Source organism: Elephantulus edwardii, unplaced genomic scaffold, assembly GCF_000299155.1.
Source record: "Elephantulus edwardii isolate Elephantulus edwardi_28Jun2011 unplaced genomic scaffold, EleEdw1.0 scaffold00002, whole genome shotgun sequence".
Taxonomy (NCBI): Eukaryota; Metazoa; Chordata; class Mammalia; order Macroscelidea; family Macroscelididae; genus Elephantulus; species Elephantulus edwardii.
Window position 1 is genome coordinate 9,714,987 of NW_006399752.1, and position 13,620 is coordinate 9,728,606.

The 13,620-nt window shown below is 36.7% G+C and overlaps 1 protein-coding gene across 1 annotated transcript in view; it reads left to right on the forward strand.

Annotated features, from left to right (window-relative positions):
• Positions 1 to 13,620, forward strand: part of TBC1D32 (TBC1 domain family, member 32) — a 319,433-nt gene that overhangs the window by 86,245 nt on the left and 219,568 nt on the right. The window contains exons 16-18 of the mRNA XM_006878990.1: positions 9,255 to 9,456; positions 11,060 to 11,142; positions 11,874 to 12,012. Of these exons, the coding sequence (XP_006879052.1) occupies positions 9,255 to 9,456; positions 11,060 to 11,142; positions 11,874 to 12,012 (424 nt within the window). The remainder of the gene's footprint in view (positions 1 to 9,254; positions 9,457 to 11,059; positions 11,143 to 11,873; positions 12,013 to 13,620) is intronic.

The window sequence follows — 13,620 nt, forward strand, 5'->3', positions numbered from 1 at the left end:
ATTGTTCATTTTTTTTAAAAGCATATTTTTTTCTGTTGATAAAGTTTCAAAATACCATGCTATCTATTTATCTATCCATCTGTCTATATTTACACACACACACACACACACACACACACACACACACACACACAAATAATGAATTTCTGGATTACTATTCCAGTAGGTTTTCTGACTTACTACCAATAAAATATTAGGGGTATATCTAGATAGTCTGTACTTTCAAACTAAGAAAAGAAAGGGCCCTTGTAGGTGGGACCTTTTTCCCTCCTCAAAACCTAATTCTGGGAAATACAATTTTTAAATTTTTATAGTTGATTGATTAAAAATCAAACAACATAACATGATTGACTCAAATTCAAATGATACAATAGTACACAAATATTAAGTTAAATATTTTTTTCCCTTCTCCTTTCTCTTCTACCACCTAGTTTCATTCCTTGACCTCATGATGGTCATACTTTAATGTCTCTATGATGTTTTTTTATTTAATACATACTTAAAGTACCACATCAAACATATAAATTTTTAAAGAATTTTTATTTACTCTTTATTAAGCTGGGACTGTCACAAGCTATATTCTCTATAAGAGTAAAGTTAGTGAAACATATAATTTACAAATATATATAGTAATTATTAAGTGTATAAATATTATATACACACCAAGTCTCTTACTCTCCATACACACACATATATACATACACGGATGTTGTTGTGTTCTGTCGAGTTGGAACTGACCCTCCAGTGACCTTCCAAAGGGTTTCCAGAGGCAGTAAGTTGCATGGGAGCGAATGGCCCATCCTTTTCCCATTGAGCAACTGGTGAATTTGAACAACATGCCTTTGGAATTGTAGCAAAGCTTCTTACCACAAGGCCACCAGAGCTCTCTACCATATGCATAGTGTGTGTCTGTATATCATATGTATATAAATATACACACATCCCATATATATGTATTCCATGTGCATATAATATATATACTACATGTATATATAATATTTTTGATATTTATATATATAAAAATTGTTGATTGCCGTCGAGTTGAGCACGACTCATAATAACCCTGTGAACAAAAGGCCTGAAGCATTTCTATAACTATTGTCATTTATCTAAGTTCATAGTTTCCAGAGGCATGTTGTTTAGAAAGTGAATGCCACTCCTGCTTTTAATTACCTATCTTTCTGTCTGTCTGTCTATCTATCTATCTATCTACCTATTTATTTATTTATATTTATATATATATATATTCCATTGCTGTCAAAATGGAATTTATTCATGGCTGAATCTCCTGTTATTAGGTGCCATACAGTCAAGTATAACTTAAAGCCATTTTATAAACAACAAAACGAAACCCTGCTCTTTATTGATCTACCCTCACAATCTCCTTAATTCTCAAGCCCATAGTTGCAATCACTGAATCAGTCCATCTTATCTGCCTGACTATTTTCCAAGCATGTTAATCTTTTTCTAAGGGGTAGCCCTCCTCAAAAACATGCCTTAATTACTTGAGACAAAGTTTCATCATCTTTTTTAAAAAATTTTTTTTTTTTACAGAGGTTTTGGATTTCCATTCATTCATTGCTGCAATTTTCTCCCTTCCCACCCCTCCCCACCAACTTGCTTCCCCCTCCGAAGAGAGAAAAAAAAAAAGAAAAAGAAAAAAAATTCCTTCTTTAGTATACAATTCCCACGTCCCTTCCCCCCACCCCCACCTGGAGTACACTTCTCTATGCAACCTTTTTTTAAAGAAACACTGCACTTCCTCCAAGAAAAGAGGTTTACTTTAAGGAAATAGTTTACATAGTTGTGGAAGCTGTCAACTTCCACATCCATGTGTCAAGCATTAGGCTGTTAACTTCTCTTGACTACCATGTTTGGAGAGACTGACTAACCTCAAATTTGTAAATAAGGCATGAGACTAGTAGTTTATGTATTAAGAACTTGTGGTGAGTTGACGACTAATCAGGTCTAGGATTTAAAAATAGTGAGCTTTTGAACAATTCTCTTCCTAAACTGTTTCAGTGCAGTATACATTAGGATTAGGTATTATTTTCATGACAAGATTACAGAAAAAGCAATTCATAGTAAAGGGGACTGTGGACTTGGGGGGGGGGATTGTATAACAATGAAAGAATTTTTTTATTCCAAAGAGAAAAAAGAACTGTGGTAGCGGTGAACAGGGAGGAAAATGTGCGACAATGAGTGAATGAGGGAAAAAATTGAATTGAAAGATTGTTGTTATATGCTGTCACATCGCTTGCAACTCATAGCAACCCTATATACAACAGCCCTAATCCCTGCTCTGTTTATTCTGTGCTATTCTCACTGTCTCTGACACACCCACCCTGATTACCCCAGTCACTGAATCAATCCCCCTCATAGATGGATTTCCCCTCCTGCTCTGTCCCTCCACCCTACCAAGCATGATGTTCCTTTCCGAGGACTGGTCCCTTCTTACAACATGTCTAAAGTATGTCAGACGGAGCCTCAGAATTCTTGCCTCCAAGGAGCCACCCAGTTTAGCCCTCTCCACTATGAATCTGTCTGTTTTTTTGGCAGTCCAGGGTGCATTCAATATTCTTCTCCAGCACCACAACTCAAAGGCATCAATTCTCCTTCTATCCTCTCTAGTCATTGTCCAATTCTCTGATGTATAACAAGTGATTGCAAAGACTATGGCCTGTATCAGATGCATCTTAATCTCCAGAGAGACACCATTGCTCCTCAGAATTTTGGAAAGGTCCCTAACAGCAGACTTTCCCATTGCAGTACGTATTTTCATTTCCTGGCTACTGGTGCATATTGATTGTGTAGCCAAGCAAACTAAAGCTGTGAACAATCTCAATCTCATCACCATCCATCTTGATGCTGCCAGTTGGTCCAGTGGTGAGAATCTTTGCCTTCTTGACATTGAACCACAATCCATGTTGAAGGCTGCAGTTCTTGACCCTCTGCAGCAAGTGCATCAGGTCCTCCTCAGTTTCAGCAACCAGGATTGTGTCATCTGTATAATGCAGATTGTTGATAGGTCTTCCACCAATCCTGACCCCATATGGTATACCACTTGACATATTTCAGCTAACGGATGCTACCCTGGAACGTGCTCATCAAGTTGTGCCAAGACATCTGGAGAACAACCACTTTGCCAACTGGAAGAGATCTATATTTGTTCTCATCCCGAAGAAGTGTGACCCAACAGAATGTGAAAACTATAGAACAGTATCATTTATTTCACATGCAAGCAAGATTCTCCTCAAGATTATCCAAAAACAGCTGGAACAACACATCAGCAGAGAACTCCCAGAAGTCCAGTCTGGGTTTAGAAGGGGTCATGGTACTAGGCATATTGTAGCTACTGTTAGATGGATCTTAGCTGAAAGAAGGGAATAACAGAGGAATGTCTGTCTGTGTTTTATTGACTATGTAAAGGCGTTTGACAGTGTGGATCATAATAAACTGTGGCTGCCTCTGAGAAGAATGGGAGTCCCAGAACACTTGATCATGCTAATGCGAAACCTGTACTTGGACCAAGAGGCAGTCGTCAGAACAGAGCAAGGAAACACTGTGTGGTTCAAAATTGGGAAGGATGTATGCCAGTGATGCGTCCTATCTCCATACCTTTTCAATCTGTATGCTGAACAGATTATCTGGGAGGCTGAGCTCTATGAGAAGAATTGTGGGGTCAGGTTTGGTGGAAGATCTATCAACTTTCAGATACAATTGACAATACCATAGCTTGGATCAGATGCACCCTCATCTTTAAACTAACATTGGTGCTCTTTAGTGCTTTGGAGAATTCCTGGGCAGCAGATTTTCTCTTTACTACATATTTTCTGATTTCTTGAATACTGTTGCAATGCATGTTGATTGAGAATACAAGGAAGATAAAATCGGGGACAACTTCACTCTTCCTCTATCATGATGTTGTCTGTTGATTGAGTGATAAGGATTTTTGTCTTCTTGAACTTGAGATGTAATCTATAATGAAGGCTCTAATTTTTGATCTTTTGCAACAAGTGTTTAAAGCCATCTTTGCTTTTGGCAAGCAAAATTGTGTCATAACACAGATTGTTGATGAATTTTTCTCAGATTCTGCAGCCATGTTCTTTTTCATAATGTCAAATCCTCTCAAAAGATTTGCTCAGAATACAGATTGAATAGTTACAGAGAGAGTTTAGAACCCTGCTACAGATGTTTCTTGATTTTTAAAAATGCCGTGTTTCCTTGCTCTGTATTCTCTTTCTTCTATACTCTAGTTAAAGTTTATGATCCACACAGTCAAATGCTTTTGAATATCCAACTAGATGACCTTCTAGAATTCTCTGCTTTTTGCCAAAATGCATCTGCATCAACAATGATATCCCTAGAATCATGGCCTCTTCTACATTTAGTTTGTATTTCTGGCCATTGTCTGTCAGTGTACTATATCTAATATTTTTGGATAATCTTTTGCAAGATTTTCTTGCATGTGATATTAGTAATACTGTTTGATAATTTCCACATTCTGTTAGGTCACCTTTTTAAGGATTGGAACATGATATGGTCTTCTTCCAGTGAGTTGGGCAGATAGGGGTGTTCTAAATTTTTTGACATATATTTATGTCAAAAATATATATATTTATTTAAACACTTCAATTGATATTCCATCATTTTTCGGATCCTTATCGTTGCTTATGCCGTCAGTGCAGCTTTAGCTTCCTCCTTTATCCTCATTGTTTCTAGAGGATATGCTCCTTCTTTAAATGGCCCTGTGGTGGTGCTGGGTAGACAGGATAGTTGTGAGTCTTAGGAAGTGAAGTTCTCCACCGTCTACCTCTTCCTATCACTTGCCCTGAGCATGAGGATGGATAAGATCCTTGATCACCATCAGTGTGCAGTAGTGGCTCCGTAGTGGTCATCTCCAGGTCACAGATGAGCAGCAGTGTGGTTGGTCATGTTCTCTTGGCTGCCTGCATCTGGGGTTTCTGTCTTGAATTCACCAACCACCCTGTCCGTGTACGTAATATGTTTTGGCATGTAAGTTTAAAGACCCTCTTGGGGTTACCCCTCCCTGCAGTTTTGAGCTCTGGGCTGTAGATTGTTGGGAGGGATCACACACATCCCTTCCTTTCCCCTAGATTGTGTCCCAAGGCACAATAGGGCACACCTATGTTTAATGCAGTATTATTTGAATAGTTGAACAACACACGTATTCATTAATGAATTAAAGGTTAAACAAATGTACTTACACACAATAGAGTATTATGCATCACTAACAAATTACTGAGAACTTGTGAAACACTACACAGCATTAGTCTTGAAAAATTATGCTGAATGGTGTAAGCCATCAGAAAAGGACAGTTTGGCTATATTGTTGCTATATGCTGTTGTGTCACCTGTGACTCATAGTACAATAGCTCTGAAGCCTGTGCTGTCCTGAGCCAGTCTCACTTCCTTCAACACACCTAAATTCATTGCCCCAGTTACTTTATCAATCCATCTCATACAAGATCTTCCTCTCCTGTGGGTGTCCTTCTCCTGGCCATGTGCCCAAAATATGTTAGATGGAGTTTCAAAATCCTAGCCTCATAGGAGAAACTTTGTTTCACACTCCCCAAGACAGACCTGTTTGTTTTCTTGGCAGTCCATGGTGTGTTCAAGACTCTTCTCCAGCACCACAACTCAAAGTCTTCGATTCTTCTTCTGTCATCCTTAGTCATTGTCCAGCTGTCTGATGCACAGCAAGTAATTGTGAAGACCATGATGGCAATGTTGAGGCATACCTTAGTCTCTAGACTGACATCATTGCTTTTCAGTACTCTGGAGAGGTCCCTGACAGCAGATTTTCCCAGTGTAATTTGTCTTTTGATTTCCTAATCACTGGCGCCAAGAGTGTTGACTGTGGAGTCAAGCAAGCTGTAATTGTTAACAACCTCAATCTCTTCTCTATTTTGGTGCTGCCCGTTGGCCCAGTGGTGAGAATTTTTGTCTTCTTGAGGTTGAACTTTAATCCATATTGAAAAGTACTGTCCTTGACCTTCTGCAGCAGGCCCTTCAGATCCTCCTCAGCTTTAGCAATCAAGGTTGTTTCTTTTGCATACTGCAGGTTGTGGATAAGTCTTTCTCCAATCCTGATGCCACATTCCTTCTCATAAAGCCTAGCAGCCTCCAGAATGACAGAAAAGATGTGGAAACAAGACTCATCCCTGATGGCTTTATTTCCTAATTTTGAACCATGCAGCACATCCTTGCTCTCTTCTAGGGACTGCTTCCTGTTCCAATGTATAGGTTTTACATGAGGACAGTCAAATGTTCTGAGATTCCCATTCTCTTCAAGGTTAGCCACAATTTGTTGTGATCCACACAGTCAAATTCCTTTGTATAGTCAGTCAATGAAACACAGATAGACATACCTCTGGTACTCTCTGCTTTCAGCCAAGATCCATCTGACATTGGTGTTAATGTCTCCAAGGCCACAAACTCTTTTAAACCCAGTTTATATTTCTGGTAGTTCTCTGTTAGTGTACTGTTCCAGCCGTTTTTGTATAATATTCATCAGGATTTTGCTTTCATGTACTAATTAGTGATATTGTCCAATAATTTCCACACTCTGTCAGGTCACCTGTTTTTGGCATGGCAATAAATAGGATCTTTTCCAGTTAGTTGGCCAGGTAGTTAATCTCCAGATTTCTTGGCACAACATGTTGAGCACATCCAGGACAGCTCATGTTTGTTGAAATATATCACTTGGTACCCTGTCACTTCCTGGGGCTTTATTTTTTGCCTAGTCCTTCAGAACAGCCTGACTTCCTCCTTCATCACCATTCCCTCTTGAGCATATGTTGTTTCTTGAAATTCTTCTGTGTCAGGCAATTACTTTTGATACAGTGACTCTATATTCCTTCCATCATCTTGTAATACTTCCTGAATCATTCAGTATTCTGCCCATAACATCCTTAAGTATTGCAACTCATGGCTTGTATTTGTTCTTTTGTTCCTTTAGTCTAATAAATGCCGAGTTGGGCCCTTTTAATTTTCCAACTCCAGCTGCCTGCACATTTAATTATAATACTTTGCTTTGTTTTCCTGTGTTGCCCTTTGAAATGCTCTATTTTGCATCTTAAGCGACTAAATTAAAATACAACAAAAAAGTTTACACACATCAACAGACTCAATTTTGGTGAGTTAACAGGGATGAGAAGGGATGAATAGGGAAGCATAAATTAATAGATAATTTTGGTGAAGGGAAAGGCAATATACATTAAGGGTTTGATAAGATGTACTTAATGATATTAATCAGTTGTAACTAATGTTATAAAACCAAATGTGTATGAATAATTTAAGGAAATACAATATGATTTATAAACTTATATTCCTAAAAAATTGACAAATCAGTTATCTGTTGAGGATATTTGGGCACCAACTCATTTTATACATTGATTTGAAAAATAATTCAAGCATGTTCTGAGTCAATTCGTTGACAGATATGTCAGAAGATATATTTCATTTGGCAAATATGCTGTGTAGGTCCTCTTTGACATGCTAGTAAGCAAGGATGTCACTTTGAAGACTCAGGTGCACCTGACTCCATGCCACAATATTTTCAGTATCTTATGCATTTACAAGTTGGGCAGTTAATAGGAAAGACTGAATAAGAATTTATACCCTTGAGTTATGACATTGTGGAAGAGTATTGAACGTGTAATGGACAGCCTAAAGAACAAATACACCTGTTTTGGAGAAAATGTAGGCACGGTGTTCTTTATGAGCAATAATGGTGCAAGTTCATCTCAGATACTTGGCATATGTTCTCAAGAGGGCCCAGTCCAAAGAAAAAGATGACATACTGAGAAATGTAGGGAATCACAGAATGACTGCAACAGGCTGTTTGATCATGGTGGAGATTTTCAGGGTGGTACAGCATACATCAAGGTTTTGATCTAGTATGCAAAGCTTGAATATGAGTCATAGTCAACTCTATTATACCTCACCACCACACAACAAAAGAATTATAGTCAATGCCAAAGTAATGATGGATTCTGCAGCTCCAGCATCCAGAATCTACCAGCCACTTAATGGATGAACAATGTGAAAACATCTCTTAAGTGATATATAACCCAGTAGTTTCTTGTTTGTTGGTGGTTTGTGGGTTGTTCGTGTTTTTTTTTTTCCATGTGGAATAACTGCACACAGTAGAAAGTACATAAAATGGTACTTTTTGAATAAAAAGAGAGATTGAGAAATAAAATAAATTTAACCTAAATCTGAGGACTAATTATTTATTGAAAATGTAAAGGACTAAAGTAACTGAAGAAAGTTATACAAGTGTTCAGGTTCTTTATTCATAGGGTTGCTGTGAGTCGTCTGCAACTTTACAGCACTTAACAACAGAAAAGTAACTGAGGTAGCTCTGGTGGCCCAGTGACAAGAAGCTGCACTGCAATCCTGATGGCACATAGTTCAAGTCTACCAACTGTTCCTGGGAGAAAGATGGACAGTCTCCTCCTGTGCAATTAATTACCTCTGAAAACTTACCTTAGGGTCAGCTGTGGATCAGTTCTGACTCTAGGGTACAGAACAACAGAGTAACCAGCTACACTACACCATGGTAAAGCAATTAGCCAAATTAAAAAAAATAAAAATCAACAATAATTGTTTTTTCAGCATATGTCCTGAGGAAAACAAAGAGATTTAAAGATCTATGACAAATGATTGTACACCTTAATTTAGAGAAATTGATTGATGATGTATCTTATAGTGTTGTATGTACTAAATAAAATAGTGCATTTAAAATTCTTAGAGCATTGTCTGACATTGTAAGCATTTGCAAGATTATATGTTATGATTGTCAGTTACTTAAATTTAACCATTTTTTTGAAATAAGAAAATTGAATCTAGTTAAACTAATGGAGTGATGTTAACAAGTGCTAGGAGTGGAGAGCAGGTTTGTATTTTTACTGTAGAATCAAGAATATTTAGCTATGGCCCACTCTTATAAAGTCTGTAGTCTTATAAGTGTGTAGTAATGTTGCTTTAAAAATATTCTATACTGTTTTACTTTGCATCTATACTCTATTTTCCTCTTGTCTACTGAAACTGATTTTTTTTAGACATTTGTTGGTAGGAACAGGATATCGATATGTGAGAAAGGATGATAGAGAACTGACAGGGATCCACTAAATGAGGAGGTTTTGTGACAAGGCTAGCTTTTTGGTGATGATCTGTCAAGTTGAAACTATATGAATTTGGAATCACTTTTTTATATCATCTGTTAGTCCTGCAGGTGCTCACATAATAGCCCAATTCACAAAGAAACTTCTTGATGAAGACATTCCTATGTTTTGTGGATCAGAGATGTGGCCTGCAGTTACAGGAGCTTTTATTTCTGTGTGCCGTCAAATCTATGGTACATGTGAAGGACTGCAAGTGTTAATTCCTTATAGTTTACATGAATCCATCGCAAAAGCATGGAAGAAAGTAAGTCTCTTCAAACTTGTTTTTTTTCACCTTGTTAAAAATCTTTATTTCCTCTGTGGTGGTAAGAAACTTCAATGCAATCCCAAAGGCACGCAGTTCGAAGCAACTAGCTAGTCCAGGGGGAAAGATGGGAAATTTCTTCCTGTGTAATTTACTGCCTCTGAAAGCCTTCTTTAGGGTTCTGAGTCAGTGGTGCGTAACAAGAATAACAACAACAACAACAACAACAACTACTTTTATTTTTGAGTAAAATATTTTGCCATGGAAATATGACTTGTTTAGCATCATAAGACCCAAAGAACTAGAAGGCTTTTTTCTTTTGTTTGCTTTCTATGTTGACTAGAGTGAAAGTTTACAGAGTTACTGATGTTCCATTCAACCATTCAGATGTGTTTTGTTATTGTTGTTGGTAGGTGCTGTTGAGTTGAACTGACTCATAGCAACTCTATGAACAAAACATGAAACCTGTTCTATCCTGCACCATCCTAACAGTTCCTGACACACAAAAGTCCATTGCAGCAGTCACCGTGTCAGTCCATCTAGATGAGGGTCTTTTCTCTTTCGCCAATCCCCCCCTTCCCAGCAGCATGTCCTTCTCCAAGGAATAGTCCCTGCTAAGCAACACACCCAAAGTATGAGAGGCAAAGCCTCACCATTCTTGCCTCCAAAGTGCACTCTGGCTGCACCCTCTCCAAGACATGTGACATCAGTATGAATCTCAATATTTCTATTCATTCTTTCTTCTCTTTCCCTCTGAGCTATTTACCTGGAAAAGTGCTGCTGTGGTGATCCTGTGTGGTTGATTGTTGTAAGGACTTAGTACCTCCCTGGTGTTAGTGTCTACCTTTTAGATCTCCTGTTTGACTCTTAAGTTGTGCCTAGAGATGAGTTCAGTTGTAGGCTCAAAGTGTTGTTAAGGGCCATAGTATTTGGAAATTTGAATGACATCCTGAATGTTTTTTTAATCTGACATAAATGGTTTCAGGTTCTCCTCTCCTGTTTGTTGTTTTTTTGACACTGTCGAAATATAACTCATAGGGATCCTATGAGCAACAGGGCTAAACCCTGTCTTATTCTGCTCCATCCTCATTAACGCTAATGTACTTGGGTCCATCGCTGCAGTCACCATGGCAATCCACCTGGTGGAGAGTTAGAGAAGCTCAGTGTCAGCAATCAAAACCAGGCCAGGTGCTGACTGAAACACATCAAACTCTCCTAACAGGGACTGTATAAGCTGGAGTTGCAGACTCTTTTCTTCTCGTAGAAAGAGTTTAAAGAAAGGACCGTTTTATGGAATAACATTCCATGTTGGAGGTTATTTCTAAGAAATTTTTAGAGACAACCAGAATTTAAAAGTTTTTGTTGTAGATGCTTAAGATCTTAATACAACAATAGTATGACAGATTATTAGCATTACATTTTTCCATATTATATGATTTATTAAGTACTTTTAAAATTTAATTAATGAGGTATTTTAAATTTAAAGACAATTCAAATTTTACATTAAATTTAGCAATAAAATTGGAATTGAAGAGACCTTTTGAGTAATACTGTTAGTGTTAATAAGACCAAAAATAATGTAAATAAATTTGCTATTTTTTAGACAAGTTTGTTATCAGAAAGAACTCCTACCCCAGTAGAAGGTTCTGATTCTGTTGATGCATTAAGCCAGCAATCTCAAAACATGTAAGTATAGTTATTCATGCTTATAGTACTTTAGTTAAAGTATTTGTGATAAGTTTAAAATGAAGTGTAATGGAATACTGTAACAAAAACATTTTGCAGGCAGGTATATGTATGCATATAGGATCAAATGTATACATAAACAACTAGGAAAAACCTTAGCAACAATACAATACATTCTTTATGACCTTAAAATTCTTGTGTGGTGTGTGTGTGTGTGTGTGTGTGTGTGTGTGTGTGTACCATCAAATCGGATCTGACTGGTACAGGAGGAGATTGTCCCTCCTTCTCCAGCAGAACATCTGGTGAATTTGAACCACATACCTCTGGGATTGCAGTGTAGCTTTTTGCCACTAGGCCACCAGAGTTTCCTTATAACCTTAAAATTCTTGTAATGTTTTTATACAGTGTTTATTCTACGTTTAATTCTATATTGGATTAGGAAATTCAACATCTTGTAATGTTTCTAGAACATTTGGAGTATAACCAAATGTTAAAATTGGAAATACTACCTGGAAAGATTATTGGAAGTAAAACATTTTGAACTGTCATCAAATTTATTTCTATTTGTGTTTTTTCCAAAATGTCTGAGAGTATAGTTTAATTAGATTTTGGCACATAAATTACGTAAATAACTCTGTGTGTGTGTGTGTGTGTGTGTGTGTGTGTGTAAGTATTCCCCCCCTTTTCGATTTTGTGTATACTACAGAAAATTCTTTTATCTGCTGTTACAGTATGGCTTGGGAAGAGAATTTGTTAGCTGATTTACTAAATTTTGCTGCCACCCCCAAAGGACTACTACTTCTTCAACGAACAGGTGCTATGAATGAATGTGTTGCACTAATGTTCAACCGATATACAAAGAAATTACAGGTATGAATTACCATATGCCGTAAGCAAAGGAATTTTTGTTGTAAAAGCTGTTAAGAGCATCATTTCTGTTTTCTGTGCATTAAGACTCAATTAAAAAGCCATATAACCTTGTAATATTTAACTGATATTTTTTTCAAGAAAAGATTAGAGATTTGATGGTAGTATCTGTGCCTGTTTTCACAGGGCCCAAATAAACCATGTAGCATTGAAAATTTCCAAAAAATCATCCAGATATATAAAGCATCTGAATGTACTGAAAAATAGGGTGTGTTACCTGGAGATGAAAAGTTGTTGGATATCTAAATGTGGTTTCATTGAAGTCAATTGTGTAAAGTGGACCACCTCTTTTAAAAGGATAAGAATATTTGTATAGCAGTTCTATCATTGTGGTTGTTAAAAAAGGAATTTAGCCGTTTCTTAGAAAATCAAGTACTTTTCTGTTTCATTAAACAAGTGATACTCTTAGCAGTCATTAAAGTTTATTTAGCTTTTTGTCATTATCGTAAATGTCCCAGGCTTCTAAGCTTTTTAAAATCTTAGCAAGTTCTAATTTTTTCTCACCTTCTACTTTTCCTTTTTTGTCTACCTCCCACTTCCCATTTATTTTCTTTTTTCCCTTGTTAAAATTGTTTCTTCTTTTATTACATTGTCTACTTGTAAGACCATTTATTTTATTCTCTCCCTTGTTTTTTTAGTTGTAATTTCCTGCATTTGTTTAAGATTATAAGAAATCAAGTAATTTACTTCTTAGAATTTTCTGTGATTATTAAGAATAAAGACCAATTAAAACCTATTAACATTTTCCCCCATGAGTTTTTGGTTTTTTTTTTTTTATGTTTTATTTACAGACATATATGTTTTAGTTTGTTTTATTTAAATTAACTTTGAATATGGCAAATTCAGTTTCGTTTTGTTTTTTCTTTTAATTTTTATTTTATTATTTTCTGTGTGTGTATACCGTCAAAGTCAAATTGTATCTTACTGGTACAGGAGGAAATGGCCCCTACTTCTCTGGCAGAGCATCTGGTGGATTCGAACCACATATCTCTGGGATTGCAGTGCAGCTTCTTGACACTAGGCCACCAGAGCTCCCCTCAAATTCAGTTTTTTGCATGCTTCAGTTCATGGCATACTTTCCATATACATTATGAAAGGCTTTTCACTTCTTAATTTTTATTCCCATCGTTTCTAATTAAGTTCTGTTTTATTCTAAATACACTAATGTATTTAATATATGCCCTTGGGAAAAATATATAGCTTGTGCAATATATAGACAGTATAATATGTATAGAAATATTTCAGACTTTTATGATTTATATAAGTTAAATTGATTTTTTGGGGGGGGAACATTTTTTATTATTTTTATATAGTCATTTATATGCATTAATTTTCCCTATGTACATGGTGTTGATACAATTATTCATATATACTTTGTTTATTTAAAAAATATTTTTATTGAGTTTCATATAATCCAAAAACGACTGGAACAGCACATCAACAGAGAACTGCCAGAAGTCCAGGCTGGGCTTAGAAGGGGTCGGGTCGTGGTACTAGGGATATTGTAGCTGATGTTAGATGGATCTTGGCTGAAAGCACGGAATACCAGAG